At 45.7% G+C, this 15447-nt stretch overlaps 1 protein-coding gene across 1 annotated transcript; it reads right to left on the reverse strand.

Annotated features, from left to right (window-relative positions):
• Nucleotides 1–184: 184 nt before the first annotated feature.
• On the reverse strand, nt 185–3171 carry LOC131331856 (subtilisin-like protease). Its single transcript, XM_058365796.1, has one exon. It carries the CDS (start codon nt 2366–2368, stop codon nt 356–358), a length of 2013 nt encoding a protein of 670 aa, XP_058221779.1. The 5' UTR covers nt 2369–3171; the 3' UTR covers nt 185–355.
• Between the last annotated feature and the right edge of the window lie 12276 nt (nt 3172–15447).

Consider the following 15447-nt stretch of genomic DNA (forward strand, 5'->3'; position numbering starts at 1 on the left):
ATATTGTAGATCTTCATGACTTTTTATGTAAGCTTTGATGTCTGATTATTACCTAGATTCGATATTGATACCATAGATAGGTATTACAGCATGCACTCGATTTTCCCAGTGAAATAGAATTGCTCTGTTAGGTTGCCAACTCTTGAGAATTCGTGTTTTACTTTCATTTGAATAACGTCAGAGATCACCATTTCAAATAGTTCATTCGATAACATGAAAATAATATCTTCGTCTTAATTTGCAACTTTTGAAGACATTTCTGGTTGTCAGATTTGTTGATATCACTACTCACCATATTGTTGCTTTTTCCACTTGAGATAACTTATGCCTGGCCTGAGACCCTGCAGCTTGTTCCTTAAACCAAATTTACAGAAATTGGGCTTTTAACTGCGTATTTGCTGTTAACAGGTATCCAGGCTAGAAATCCTTCGACATAGGTTTTCTTGGGGCTGGCTGAGCGGCAGCGGCGAAATGTCACTTTGTATGTCATTTTCTGGTTCGTCCTTGAGAATTCAAGTGTATCAGGATCGAGGGTCACAGTAACACCAGGTGGATGAACAATGAAGGAGCCATAAAATGAATTAGCTGGCTCCACATTTGTCACTGTCCTTGTATACGTCTGATCGGTGGAACCAAGAGCGATAGCAAATGAAGGATAATTTAGCTCTGCTTCACGTATACTTCCTACTTCCGCGCACTTCACTTTCCTCCTTGTAATGAGCCCAACCTCTTGGTCGGTGTAGTTCAAACCACACAGGTAAGGTATGTAATCCTCCGGTTTAATATCGTAGATAAGTCCTGGATCATTGGCTTTCGACGGGTTGACATGGCCCGAACCGGTAGCAAAGATGTTTGCCGGAAGCATCCTTTCATCAACGATGGGATTTTGGTTGAGGTTTACCAAATCGGCAGTGGTCATGATTGCAGATTTTATAGCTGCTGGCGACCAATCCGGATGTGCACTCTTGAGCAAAGCCCCGATGCCGGCAAGGTGGGGACAAGACATGGACGTTCCAGAAATTACGTTAAATGTCGATCTTGTTCTGGTCTTGTTATCAACAGGGACGTCCCATGCGGCTAGAATACTGACGCCGGGTCCAATGATGTCGGGTTTTAAGATGCCTGGGCTTGCGTAGTTTGGGCCTCTAGATGAGAAGCAAGTAACCATAGGAGCTGTTTTGATTCCTATTACCGTTCCTTTGAACAAGAGTGTCGCCATGGGATTACTTGTTGAATTTATGTACTCTTTGATATTAACTCCGGCAGCGTAACTCACATGTGTTGCGGGTAAAACATGCGCGTTGGCAAATGTACTGTACCCCTCTATCTCTTGGTTCATGAGAATCATGGCGGCACCACCTGCATTCTTCACTATCTGCCCTTGATCAACTGGGTCTATGGATTCGCTTCTCTCGCATAACACTACCTTTCCTTTGACGTTGGTGGTGTTCAAGGACCCTACGCATGAAGCAGAGTTTGGATTATTTACTCCGGCGTAGATAAGGGGCAGCAAAGTTGAAGGGAAGTCATTGGGCTGGAATAAGGACTCGCCGTCGTATTTCTCCTTGTTTCCTAATATTGCCGTGGATCTTATGTTTCTGTCTATGGTGCTTGCGCCGACTGTTAGAATCCACGGAGCTTCGTTTGATAACATAGTTTTGTTCGGACCATAGTTACCGGCTGAGCAACTCACGAAAATGCCCTTTTGTATTGCACGGAAGGCGCCTATCGGAATGATGTCTGAATGGAAAGGGTGGGAGGGGCCACCAATGGAGAGGGATAGGATGTCGACACCCTCCTCAACTGCTGCGTCCATCCCTGCCAAAATGCTGGATTCATAACATTCGAATACGCCACAAACTTTGTAAATTGCCAGGTGAGCAAGGGGCGCCGTCCCCGACGCCGTGCCATTGGCTTGTCCAAAGCAATTTGCGCTGCTCACAAAATTTCCGGCCGCAGTGCTGGATGTATGGGTCCCGTGTCCGTCGTAATCGAACGGAGGCAAGTCATCGTCAACAAAATTTCTTGCTCCAATGAGTTTGTTGTTGCACGCCATCCCTTTAAACTCGCACTTCCCTTTCCATTTAGCAGGCGGGGGCGGCATTCCCTCTTCGTTGAATGAAGGGTGGTTTGGGGTGATTCCGGAGTCCAAAACTCCAATAATCACTCCCTTTCCATAGTTTGATCCCAACCAAACCCCCAAATTTTGGTGCAACCCCAAGAAGCTAGGGCTGTGAGTTGTGTGTAGATTATATACTCTTGCGGGTCGAGCTGACACAAACCCGTCCATCTTTTCCATTTCTTTAACCTCCTCAGCAGACAATCTCGCCGCGAAACCATGAATGACGTGGTGATAGGAATAAATCATACGGGAGGATGCAGGCAAGAATGACTGGTAATACTTTTTAACAACTTCGGGGCCAGAGAAATCTTGTTCCTCTGGAACATTTACGTGGACAATGTAGGTTTCCAAAATGCTTGGCTTTTTCACTTCAAAGTGAAAATTTCTCTCTTTGCCCCATGGTGGGGTAAGAGTTAAAGATGCAAATGAGAGTGACAATCAGCATAAAAGCCATGCTTGTAGAACTGGTGGAAAGAACTTAATGGGTGTGTGTTAGTTCTTCGGCAGCCATGTATTTATAGCACACCATAGGTACATACATGCATATGTACACACATACATGCACGCGGGCACAGAGAGAGAGCGAGCTTTGTTATCTTTGGTGTTAAAGAACAAAACGGGCGATTGAACTTGTGTTTGGGATATCAAGAATACTGCTAATTATATTAATATGCGTAGGTACAAACAAAGAAGTTCATCACAAGCAAAGAAGTTCATCACAACAGATCAGAGAAGGTATGTCGAAAGGGAAAGAAGAAATGCTCACGGAACTTTGACGCGTTCCAAAGGTCTCCCATTTGGTAGTGGAGGGGCTTGAGGCGTCACATGGTGGTGTTTATATTTCCTGTTTTAAGTACTTGCCCTTTCACTTGTAGTAAAATTGGACTAAATAATGATCTTTGTCCGGAGGTGGCAATTTCAATCTGGATCGTTTGTTGGCCTATAAATTTGTTCATTCAATAACGTGCGCCAAACCCATCCCTATGGGTTGTAATTGTGTAACACAACATTTTCCCATTATTTTATATTTATATGGGTTTAGGCAGGTTCAAAAATTGATTGGTGGGGAGTAGGGGTGGCAAATTAAACCCAGACCCATTAACAAACTCAGATCCATCAATTAAAAAATAGACCCAACCTAACCCATTTATTAGTTGGGTAAGAATGGGTCCAAACTCAATTAACCCATTATTAGTTGGGTCTTAATTGGGCATCAATTGGGTCAACTTAAATGACCCAATGGGTCATGAAGGTAACCCACTAAAAATTCCCCTCTTTACCAAATTTCAAAATTTGCCTGGTCTCTCTCTCTCTCTCAATTCTTCTATGCTAAATTACATATGTCCAAAAATATTTTGAACGGTCCGAATTAAAAGCCAATTGTGACCGGTAATAATTATTTTGACAAGTCAAAATTGAAAACACATCTCATCCATTGATTGCGCAAATGGAATGATGAAATTGCGCTCCGCCGTGAATAAGTTTCTCTCATGGTAGTCCCGCATAGGGTTTGGATTAAAAAGTTAGCGATTTATTTTTTTGTCCTTATTCAATTTTTTTTTGCATTTTTTTGTTTTGCGTCAAACTTTTGTGACTTATTGATTCGTTTCGATGAGAGGAATTGAAAAAGTAAAAAAATTTGATCGAAACTTATAATTTTTTGAATAAAGACAAAAATAAGTCAATAATACCCAAAAAAATTTACTTATTCTTGTCTTTTGGAAAAAATTTATGAGTTCGATCATAATTTTTTACTTTTTCGATTTTTCTCAACGAAACCAATCACTAAAAGTCAAAAAATTTCTGAACCAAATTCTCTCTCCTGAGTTGCTCTCTCTCTCATAAATTGCAGAAAGCTTCTCTCTCTCTCCTCGTTCGTGGTTCAAGGGAAACAGAGTAATGTGATTGGGGATTGTGACGATTTGTATTTACGTTCTGTGATTAGTTGTAACAGTAATCCGATAAAAAGGAGGAAACAATTGTGAGAGAGGGAAAAGGGGAGTTAAGGACGACGTACGAGCGGATCAAGAAAAAAAAAAAGGACGACGTACGAGAAATTTTTTAGTGCCGGGTGGGCATGGGCCACGTGGTGCCATGCACCATCTCAGCCGTCCATTGAAGTTTTGGATAGTCCAGATCTGTTCGGCTAATTTTAAAGTGTGAAATCACTAAAATATCCCTCGGCAGCCAAACAGATCTCAGCTGTCCAAGACTTCGTTGGACGGCCGAGATTGGTGCACAGCACCACGTGGCCCGTGCCCACCCAACACTGAAAAATTTCTCACGATGTACAAATGCAGATTTTGTGACAGAAAGCTCGGATCAAAGAGTGATAGAGAGAGAGACGTTGGAGAGAGAGATATATAGATAGGGGTAATAAGGTCATTTAAATGAATATGGGGTAATATGGTCATTCAGTGTATATGGGTATTTTAGTCATTTTAAAATTTTAGTATATAGTATGTAATTGGGTTAATGAGCGGGTCGGGTTTGATTTTAAATAAATGGGTCGGGACGGGTATGAGTAATTAAACTCATGATTAATGGGTCTAAATGGGTCAATGACCCATTAAAGACCCAACCCACTTTCAATTTGCCCATTTTGACCCAAACCCGCCCATTTGACACCCCTAGTGGGGAGGATAGATTTGTGACTTTATTTATAAAAACTAAAACGCAATGTGAACTCAAACGTTCCCCTGTAAAATAGTACTGTAGGTGATTCTGGCAGGTCGGAACTGATGGCTACAACTTAAACCGTAGTTGATCTGCCCATATTTAACCCGCCTAAACCAACTGATGACGTATTTTACCTGTTGCTGTTTCTGATGTTCTTATTATAGTTGGAATAAAAGAGAAGTTAAAGTAGCAGAAGACCGTGGAAGCATATTGGCTTTTGGGTTGATGAATGTGAAATGAATGGATTTTTAGCATCACTTAATTACGTGAAAGGGGCTTGTTGGCTTTTGGGTTTTTGAAAGCGGAATGAATGGATTTTAGGCATCACTTATGCAATAAGAGTAAACCTTATCGCAGTTTGCACTCTATTGTATTTAAAGAATAGATTTAAGCGTGGAGGATTTGAAATAACTTGTTTGGATTCACAAGTTGAAATTCTTTCATAAATGTTCTCAATATGATCATCCATTTTGGTTTTATTTACCTACTTCCTGCATGTTTTCATAGAGAAATCGCCATTAAATCCAATAATTTCAAATTTTACTCGTTCAAATGGGCTTTTCTCGAGTCTGTAGTTTGTGTGCTTTTTGTAGTAACTTATGTATTTGATTTAGTAGTTTGCGTTCATTCCTATATTTCGTGATGAAATTTTTTGCCTTCAGGTATTGAAATGATATTCGTGATTGTTGATTTTTTTTTTTTTAAAAAAGGGGGCTTTCAAGGTAGATCAAAAAACAACATGGGCTTTTACGGATTCGACACAATACCCTTCATAAATCCAATAATTTCAAATTTTGCTCGTTCAAATGGGTTTTCATGCTAGATCAAAAAACAAAATGCGCTTTTATGGACTCGACACAATACCCTTCAAACACATGTATAAACTAACCCGCATAAGTCAATTGAGGTTTGACCATATGAATTTGCTTTTCTATTGATCTCCGTCACGGACATATACCGGGGGCGAAGGGAGTGAAATACGAGTTTTTTTTTTCCTCACTAGAATATTTGATAGAATCTTATAAATAGTCCCTTAATTTAGTTTAGTTTTTTTTTTTTAGTTAAATACAAAGCACAACTTGCATAACGTTCATATGGATCTACTTTTTGATCCCATTAGCTAGAAGGTAGAAATTGTTGCTCCTGAATTCTTGTTTCGAGAAACACGAATGTATACCTCATATAGAAACACTCATATACGAATTGGTACTGCAAAGGCATGCTTTGTTGTTAGTCTTATCAATGACGAAGGGTAACGGGGCTTATCTAGGTCTACTATGAATATATAGGTTTGAAGCTAGAAGGACAATGCTAAGAGCATCTCCAAGGGAGGTAGTAGCAAATTTTTATACCCAATTTAGTTTGGTGGTAGCAGGGCTTATCTAGGGCTAATATATTATGGATTATGGGTTTGAAGCTAGGAGTACAATGCTAAGAACATCTCCAAGGAAAGTAGCAAATTTTTATACCCAATTTAGTTTTGGTGGCAGCGGCGCTTATCCAGGGCTACTATATTATGGATATATGGGTTTTAAGCTATGAGTGCAATGCTAAGAGCATCTTCAAGGGAGGTAGCAAACTTTTATATCCGATTTAGTTTTGGTGAAGCATGTGACAAATTGAAAAGCCATTTGTTATTACTCTTTTGACTTTAGGGGACCTGTTTTGCCAAAAAATTTAATTAATTCATCAATAATCATTATTACATTTCTTTATGTATCAATTTGAAGAATCGTTTCTCTCTCTTTAAACTTGAATTGATCGAAGAGAAAGAGAGAGCTACACCAAAATGTTGTAGCAAGTTTGTAACCTCCCTTGCTAGCTGCAAATTTTGCTGACATGACTCTTCAAATGTGGTTTACTTTTTACTTTGCCACTTTCCTAGGAGATGCTCGAGCACTTTATGCTGCGGTTCGTAATAGTAGCCTTTCATCCGGAACCTCGTGGAGTGTGAATTTTATACACAACTGGTAGAAAATATTTTTCCCTATGATATTCCTCAATTTTATGGTTAGCCCGTCATATTTATGATTCCTTTTGTACCTTTTGAAGTATACTTGTGCAACCATATCCGCTTGTGATCCTAGTGTCACCATAATTACTTTCAATGTAGTTGTTCACGTGTACTCTAATACATGTATTTTTTTTGCTAGACCAAAAGATTTTATTAATCTTTGAAGAGATTACAAAGACTAAAAAAGATCACGGATATGCCGGCGAAAAAAAAAACGCCACCCAAGAACCAAAATCCAAAGAAGGCAAAAAGCCAACCGAAAACACCACAACAAAGAGCCAAACACCCTAAGACAAACCAAAAAGCCCTAAACGACCTGAGGACCAAGAAGGCAAAGAACAACCCGAATGAAACAAAAAACCAAAAACCACCAAGACGATGGACTCAAAATTCCAAAGAAAGACTACCCCTTCCTCGAAATCATTAACTTCCTCCAGTAAATCATCTTCCTCCAAATCGTCGAGGGCATTGCTTCTTTCTGCTAAGCGCTCTAATACATATTATGTTGAGTATAGTCCCTTGAGATTTTTATTTGTGTTTTCTTGCATAGAGAATCCTCAAAAGTGTAAAAAACAGAAGTTCAACTGGTCATCGTAAATGAATTTCATTGATTATCTATATGTGAATCATGTTTTTTTTTGGTAATGCAGAGTGTTCCGAACTAGCTTATACACACCTATTACCTATATATAACCAAGATACCATTTATAACTACCATAGCATGTATTGTTCTTTGTCCCACGAAATAGAACTTCTCTGCTAGTGTTCCAATTCCACAAAATTTGTGTCTTTCACTTCGATTTGAATGGTAACATAGCACATCGATCACCAATCCAAATACTTCTGATCAAAACTTGAATACAATTGCGTTTACATCTGTCGAAGACACTTACATTATTCAGAGTACTTGCACATATCACTACTCACAATATTGATGCATTTTTCTTTAAAGATCGAGAAACTTATGCTTGGCCTGAGACTCTGCTGCATGCATGTTTCCTGTTTGTGGTGGGAGTTCGTTAACGGTTTAAACCTGGGAAAGATTACATGCAAAGTGTAGAGGACCGAACTCGACTCTTGCTTCGTTGTGCTCGGCAACAGCTTAGCCACACCTATCGTTGGTCGTCGTCGGTTGTTGCCGTCACCTTGCATTCAGAACGGAAAGAACCGTGCCAAGCTCGGCCACCCTGGAGAGGTGGACCCGTAGACGAACTTTTGCTTGGCCCAAAGTCCCTTCAGGTTCGGCTACCCTTATGCTCGGCTACCCGCACGACCAGTCGGGCTCGGCCACCTGCGCACTCACGTGCGTCCCGCGTGCTGAGGCGGTTACACCAAAGGATAATCATGAGCGCACGTGAAGTGTGCCAGCTCACACCAAAACGGTTACCAGATCCGTCCGGCGACGTCATGACGACGTTGCCTGACCCGTGCAAGACACGTGCCCGTGCTTGGGGAGCAAGTCAAGGAAATTCTATAAATACTGAAGGATAACGCCCTTGAAAAGGTACGCACTCTCATACGCAACTACCCATTCAAAACCCTAGTCTCTTTCCTCTCCTCCTACACGCACTTATCCTCTCGCCGGAGGGCCTTGCCGGGCAACCCCCGGCCAGGTCTTAGTCGTGCGTTCATTGTGCAGGCGGCGTGGAGAAGGCTAGGCAACAACTGAACCAACGGAGGAAGGATACGAGCCACAAGAGATCACGGGCCACACAATTGGTGAACCCGACGTGAAACTTCTCAGCCTCTGATCCAAACGGCTCAAACGCTCTTTCAAATAGCCTTCCTCTCAAAAAGACGAACGAAAACTCAGCGGCGATGGGCGGAGATCCACCAAACGTCTCAGTTTCTGGAGCCAAGGACGCCAGTGGAAACGCGATCCTCCCACCGTTTGCAGAAAGGCACATGTCCATCTCACTACCACCGGATTCTGGGCTCTCTCCGGCCGCAGACGACATAACAACGGCCTACATCCGCCTTCTGCAACGGCGAGACGACGAAAGAGACAACGAACTCGCAGCGCTGAGGGCGGAAGTGGCCCAGATGAAGCAACATATGCAGGACGCAACCCCAGCTGCCTCCAGATCCACCGGAAGCGGACGACGGAAGCGAAGAAACTCTCCTCCCCCTCCGCCGCGGGACCACACCAACGAGGCGGGCCATCGCGTCTCCGTCAAAGACCGCCTAGGATTTACGCCAGAAAAGGGAGACGCCCGGGAAATTATCCTCTACAAACGACCTGCAACATCTGGTACACACCATTCGAGGTCCCACCACGAGTGGACCCGCACCAGGGACACCGAATCATTCACGAGCACGTACTCGACTGGTCGCGCGGAGTTCTCTCGCACGACGGCCTCACGCCGAAGCCGAGACTCCGTCGAAACCAGGCGCCACGTCTCTGAACGCCTCGGGAGGATACCACCAGAAAACTTGGATAATGAAAACGACGTTCGGCGGAACGGCAAAAGCGTACGGATCGATGGGGCGGAGAATGGGAACAAAACCCATTACGATAAAGAGAAGTCGGTTGACCACCCCCGTAGGGAGACAACGGACCTACGGGACAAGCTTCGCAGTCGTGTACGCGAGAAAACCTCAGAACGAGAGAAGCACCCGAAGAGGCCGCGGACGGACGAGCTAGGCAAACCGCCGCGTCCTGGATTCGAACGGCAACTGAAAGACCTCGGTATCTCACCCTTCACCTCCCACATCATCAACACCATCGCAGAACCCAATTTCCACCTACCAAAATTCACAAAGTTCGACCCAAGCACCTGTGAGGCTTACACTCACCTCATTCACTTTCGTCAAACCATCGAGTTGTGCACTACAAAGGACGAGATCAAATGCAAAGCGTTCCCATCCAGCCTCGGCTCTCTTGGACTCCAGTGGTTCAACAAATTGCCCGCTGGATCCATACGGAACCTGGCTGACCTTGAACGCGCCTTCAACACCCGCTTTATCACCAGTAATAGAACAGCAAAGGAGCCTGAATCCTTGACCCAAATGAGGAAGCTCCCAAATGAAACACTCAGGCACTACGCGGAGCGTTACTGGCAACTTTTCAATGAAATTCCCGGAATCGATGAGTATTGGGCCGCGCGTACCTTCAAAAATGGGTTGGAATCTGGGAGCAAAATACTCGATGAACTGGCCATTCGACCACCGCACGGCATGGGAGAATTAATGCGTGTGGTGGAACGCTTTTGTGCTCTCGAAGAGTTCTACACGGACCGGGCCGCTCAGGGTATTCCCAACTCAACAGCCTGCCTACCGACGACAACCCCCCAGCTGCAGACACCAGTCGCAACTCAACAATCCCATCCAAAGAAACACGTCAACAACATCAAGGAAGGGAAGAAACGCCAGCCAAAGGAGCACGACTACGTGGCTGAAACCACCCACTTCAAGGAACCCATCTGGTCCTTCCTGAAGGAAATCATGAGGCAACCATGGTTTGAGTGGCCGCAAGGCAAACTGGGTACAGACAACGGCCAGGCGGATCAGAACCCAAGAAAGAAGTGCTCATACCACAATGAGCTCGGCCACTACACGGCGGCATGTGCTCCATACAAAGCATTGTTGGAACGACTGGCAGCCCAAGGCCATCTTGACCAATACATTGATCGAACAAAGACGCCCGCCCGCCCACCTGTCGGAAATCCCAACCCCAACGAGCCGCGGCCGACGATACATGTCATTCACGGTCCCGTGACCAGAGAATCCGAAGCAGATCTCAAAGCCGACCTCGACCGCGCCTCCACTTCTAAACAGGTGCTTGCGGTAAGACCTGGGTCAAAACGCCCGCGTCCGGACGAAACACCAAAGTGGACCATCACTTTCACAGAGCGCGACCTCGATTTCGTACAAACTCCACATTCCGACGCTCTTGTCGTCACCGTGCAAATCGGAGTCCATGACGTCAAGCGAATTCTCATCGACCAGGGAAGCTCAGCAGAGGTGATGTACTACGACTTGTTCAAGAAACTCGACCTTCCAGAGTCAGCCCTACAACCCGCCGAAGTCCCACTCATTGGATTCAACGGGGCACCAGTTTGGCCACTTGGTCGAATCTTCCTTCCGGTCGTCGCAGGTTCAAAAACGTTGACCGTCGAGTTCATCGTCGTCAACGTGCCGAGCCCATACAACGCAATTCTTGGCCGAACCTGGCTTCACAACATGCAAGCCATCGCTTCAACCTACCACCAAGTTGTTCGCTTCATCGGCTCTAGCGGACGACAAGAAGATCTGAGAGGTGACCAAGTAGCTTCCAAAAAATGCTACGTTTCGGCCGTTCACAACTCAACAAAAGCCAAAGAAGTACAGTGGGTAGAGGTCCCAGACATGGCCGTGATCGACGACGTCGGCCAGAAGGCCGAAGACAAAGCAGAGGAGGACCTCGTCGAAATACCAATCAACGAGGATGGTTCCCGATTTTTCCTAATCAGCTCTTCCATCAGCGAGACCGACCGCGAAGAAATGTTTCAGTACCTCAAGGAAAACATGGAAGTCTTCGCCTGGACCCCCAACGAAATGCCGGGGGTCGATCCAAATTTCATCAGCCACTCTCTCAACATAAAGAAAGACGCAAAACCAGTCGTCCAAAAGGCTAGGCGCTCCGCAGCCGAACATGCCGACGCCGTCGTCGAAGAAGTCAAGCGTCTGCTAGAAGCAAATGCAATTCAAGAAGTGCAATACCCGACGTGGCTGTCCAACACCGTTGTCGTTAAGAAGAAAAACGGCAAATGGCGAGTCTGCGTGGACTACACCAATCTCAACGACGCTTGTCCAAAAGATTGGTTCCCACTTCCAAAGATCGACCAACTTGTGGATGCAACAGCAGGCCATGCTCGGCTAAGCTTTCTGGACGCATACCGTGGCTACCACCAAATTGCCATGGATCCTGACGACATGGAGAAAACTGCTTTCATCACGCCTTATGGCATCTTCTGCTACCGCGTCATGCCCTTCGGACTCAAGAATTCTGGTGCAACGTTCAACAGAGCAATATTCAAGATGTTGCAAGAACAAATTGGCTACACCGTGGAGGCTTACATTGACGACTTGGTCATCAAGAGCAAGCAGGAATCCAACCACTTGCGAGACTTGGCGGAAGTCTTCGAAATCCTCAAGTACCACAAACTTCGACTCAACCCAGAGAAGTGCGCATTCGGAGTAAGCGCAGGAAAGTTCCTCGGGCACCTTGTTACTCGAAGAGGTATTGAAGCCGACCCTAACCAAATCAAGGCTGTTAAAGAATTGCGCCCACCAAGAACAATTAAGGAAGTACAAAGGCTCACTGGGATGGCAGCCGCCTTGAATCGATTCATTAGCAAATCCTCGGACAAGTGCCACGCGTTCTTCAATGCCTTGAAAGGAAAAAGCCGGCGCAGCTTTGAATGGACCCCAGATTGCGAATCTGCTCTGACCGAACTCAAAGACTATCTGAATTCCGCCCCGCTGTTGGTAAAACCTAAAGAGTTCGAAACTCTATATCTCTATCTCGCCGTGTCCGCCCACGCAACAAGTTCCGCGCTCATACGGCGGGAAGGCGCCGAAGACAAACCCATCTACTTCACAAGCAAGACGCTCCTTCCAGCTCAAACACGCTACCTACCACTTGAAAAATTGGCACTTGCTCTTGTCACAGCGGCCAGGAAACTTCTGCCTTATTTCCAATCACATCCCATTGTCGTCTTAACGGAGCACCCGCTCAAAGCTATCCTTCGAAAGGCAGATCTCTCCAACCGTATATCCAAGTGGGCTGTCGAACTTGCAAACTTCGACATTAGCTTTGAGCCGCGAACAGCAGTTAAGGGCCAGGTGTTGGCCGACTTCATAGCAGAACTCACCCCAGAAGACACAGTGGCACTCAACGCTCCCACCCCAACGGAAGCTAAAGATACTAGCCCACCAACCAAACAGTGGCACCTTTTTCAAGGAGAAACTTGGCGGCTTAATGTCGACGGGGCATCCAACAGCAACGGAGCAGGGGCTGGGGTAGTCTTGGTCTCACCTTGTGGAACACTTCATGAAAGCTCCCTCACCATCGACTTCCCAGCCACCAACAACGAAGCAGAATATGAGGCACTCCTCGCCGGTTTGCGCTCAGCCGTCGCAATGAATGTCACCAGCCTCGCTGTATACTGCGATTCCCAGCTCATCGTCAATCAAGTACTTGGCGACTATGAAGCTCGGGACCCTCGAATGATGAAATACCAAGCTGCAACAGCCAAGCTCATCTCCCAGTTCCACAATTTCAGCATCGAACAGGTCAACCGTGAGCACAACGCTCACGCGGACGCACTTGCAGGCCTCGCCTCGGCATCCACAGCCTCAGAATTCAGGACCATCAACTTCGGCAGCATTGACCGCCCGTCCTTTGAACCCACTCCAGAGGTACTCAATATCGAACTCGGTCCCAGCTGGATGGACGAGATTGTTGCGTTTCTGAAACACGACTACCTACCCACCGACAAGAAGGAAGCTTACCGTGTGAGAAATAAGGCCGCTTACTACTGGCTTTCTGAAAGCGGCCAACTATACAGGAAATCCATCTCCGGGCCGTACCTCCTCGTTGTCCACCCCACCCAAGTACCTGAAATCCTGACCGAACTTCACTCAGGAAGTTGTGGCTGTCACTCTGGCGGCCGCTCCCTGTGTCAACGCGCCATAAGCCAAGGCTACTTCTGGAAGAACATGAAGAAAGACTGCGAGGAAGTTGTCCGCAAATGCCGACCGTGCCAGCTGTTTTCACCGATCCCAAAAAAGCCAGCCCAGGATCTCTCACCCATCACAAGTCCTTGGCCCTTTGCCCAATGGGGGCTCGACATCGTGGGAAAGCTACCTACAGCTCCTGGAGGCTTCAAGTTTCTGATTACGGCAACAGACTACTTCTCCAAATGGGTTGAAGCTGAACCTCTCGTCACAACAACTGAGGCTGATGTTCGACGATTCGTATGGCGAAACATTGTTACCAGGTTCGGCGTGCCTTACGCAATCGTCTCTGATAACGGCACTCAATTCGTCGGCAAGGACCTCACAAACCTTTGTGCCGAGTTTGGGATACGTTTCTTCAACTCCACACCAGCTTACCCGCAAGGAAATGGCCAAGCAGAGGCCACAAAAAAAACCGTCTGTGCCGGCATCAAGCGTCGACTGAACTCCAAAAGAGGAAAATGGGCTGAAGAACTGCCACGCGTTTTATGGGCCTACCGATCGACACCAAGGCGATCAACGGGCCAAACACCATTTTCAATGGCATTTGGCATGGAAGCCGTCATCCCATTGGAGTCCAAGTTTCCAACTCTCAGGACAGAAACGTTTGACCCGAAAACAAACGACGACGCCATCACACAGGAACTAATTTTGGCAGAGGAGAAGCGAGATGACGCTCGCCTGCACCTTGCCGATTACCAGCAACAGGTGGCTAAGGGGTATAATCGTGGCGTGAGAATCAAAAAGTTCAAGCCGGACGATTTGGTTTGGCGAAAAGTTGTGCAAGCCAACAAGAAAACAAAGTTCAAGCCTAACTGGGAGGGACCTTTCCGTATCGTCAAGATTGCTGGTGAAGGTGCCTACATGCTGGAGGACATGAATGGGAAAGTACTCACTAACCCATGGAATGCACAGAATCTCAAGAAGGCGTACATGTAATTGAAATCCCGAACAATGTACTCCATGTTCGGCAACTGACTATCCTGTTTTCCTTTAAGTTGGCTTCGGCCCAAGTCTTTTTATTTTTAACTTGTACTTCCATGTTTGGGAAATCAAAGAAACTTATCTTACAGTAGTCATTTGCAAATTCCAAATCTTTGCTCTTTGCTTTTCTTCGGCACATATCAGCCGACCACAAACGATGACCTCGGTCACACCCACAAACGGCTATTACGCCTCCGCTTCGGCCACTATTACTGCCCAAAAGAAGCAAAACGGACATCAGGTCCACCGAGCCCAAAAACAGTCTGGCTGGAATTCGGGCTCCGGTTCGGCTCGGCAAGACACTGAGGTCGGCCAAAGCCTGGTTACACTCACATTTTGGTGAGCAAACCACCCACAACCGCATCAGTTAATTAACGACCGAGCAAAATTACATGCTCGGCACTATCTCCTCTCCATACTTCCACTCAACTTTGGTCCAGGCTCGGCAAATCTACAGCTATTAACTACAACGTCGAGCAAATATCCATACGCTTCAACCGAACGTAGACCAAAGTGGAGGCCACGGATATATATCACGTAAGCAAAAATGGCCAAAACCCAACAAAACACATGAAAGAAACCTGTGGCCACGCTAATTTAACCGAACACAACACCATGCTCGGCACATTCTTTATACCATTCTCATACACTACTTTGGTCAAAGCTCGGCATGAACTGAGCAACTACAAAGTTGATCCAAACATCCGTATTATTCAGCCGAACATAGACCAAAGCGGGGGCTACAGTTAACTACGAACTACAAAACAAGCAAGAATATGCCAAAGAAAGCATTGCAAAAGTTCAAAGTAATCCATTAAAGAGAGCATCCATTCAAGTTCGGCAAAATATCCAACAATCATTACATCAGGCACGATAAAATCCGAACTCGGATCCGCCCGGTCCAAAAAAGTTCAAACAAAAACAAGAA

Source organism: Rhododendron vialii, chromosome 7a (genome assembly GCF_030253575.1).
Source record: "Rhododendron vialii isolate Sample 1 chromosome 7a, ASM3025357v1".
Lineage (NCBI taxonomy): Eukaryota > Viridiplantae > Streptophyta > Magnoliopsida > Ericales > Ericaceae > Rhododendron > Rhododendron vialii.

Coding starts and splice junctions, on each gene's coding strand:
- LOC131331856 (XM_058365796.1), bottom strand. CDS start 2,368: ATGATTTATTCCTATCACCACGTCATTCATGGTTTCGCGGCGAGATTG.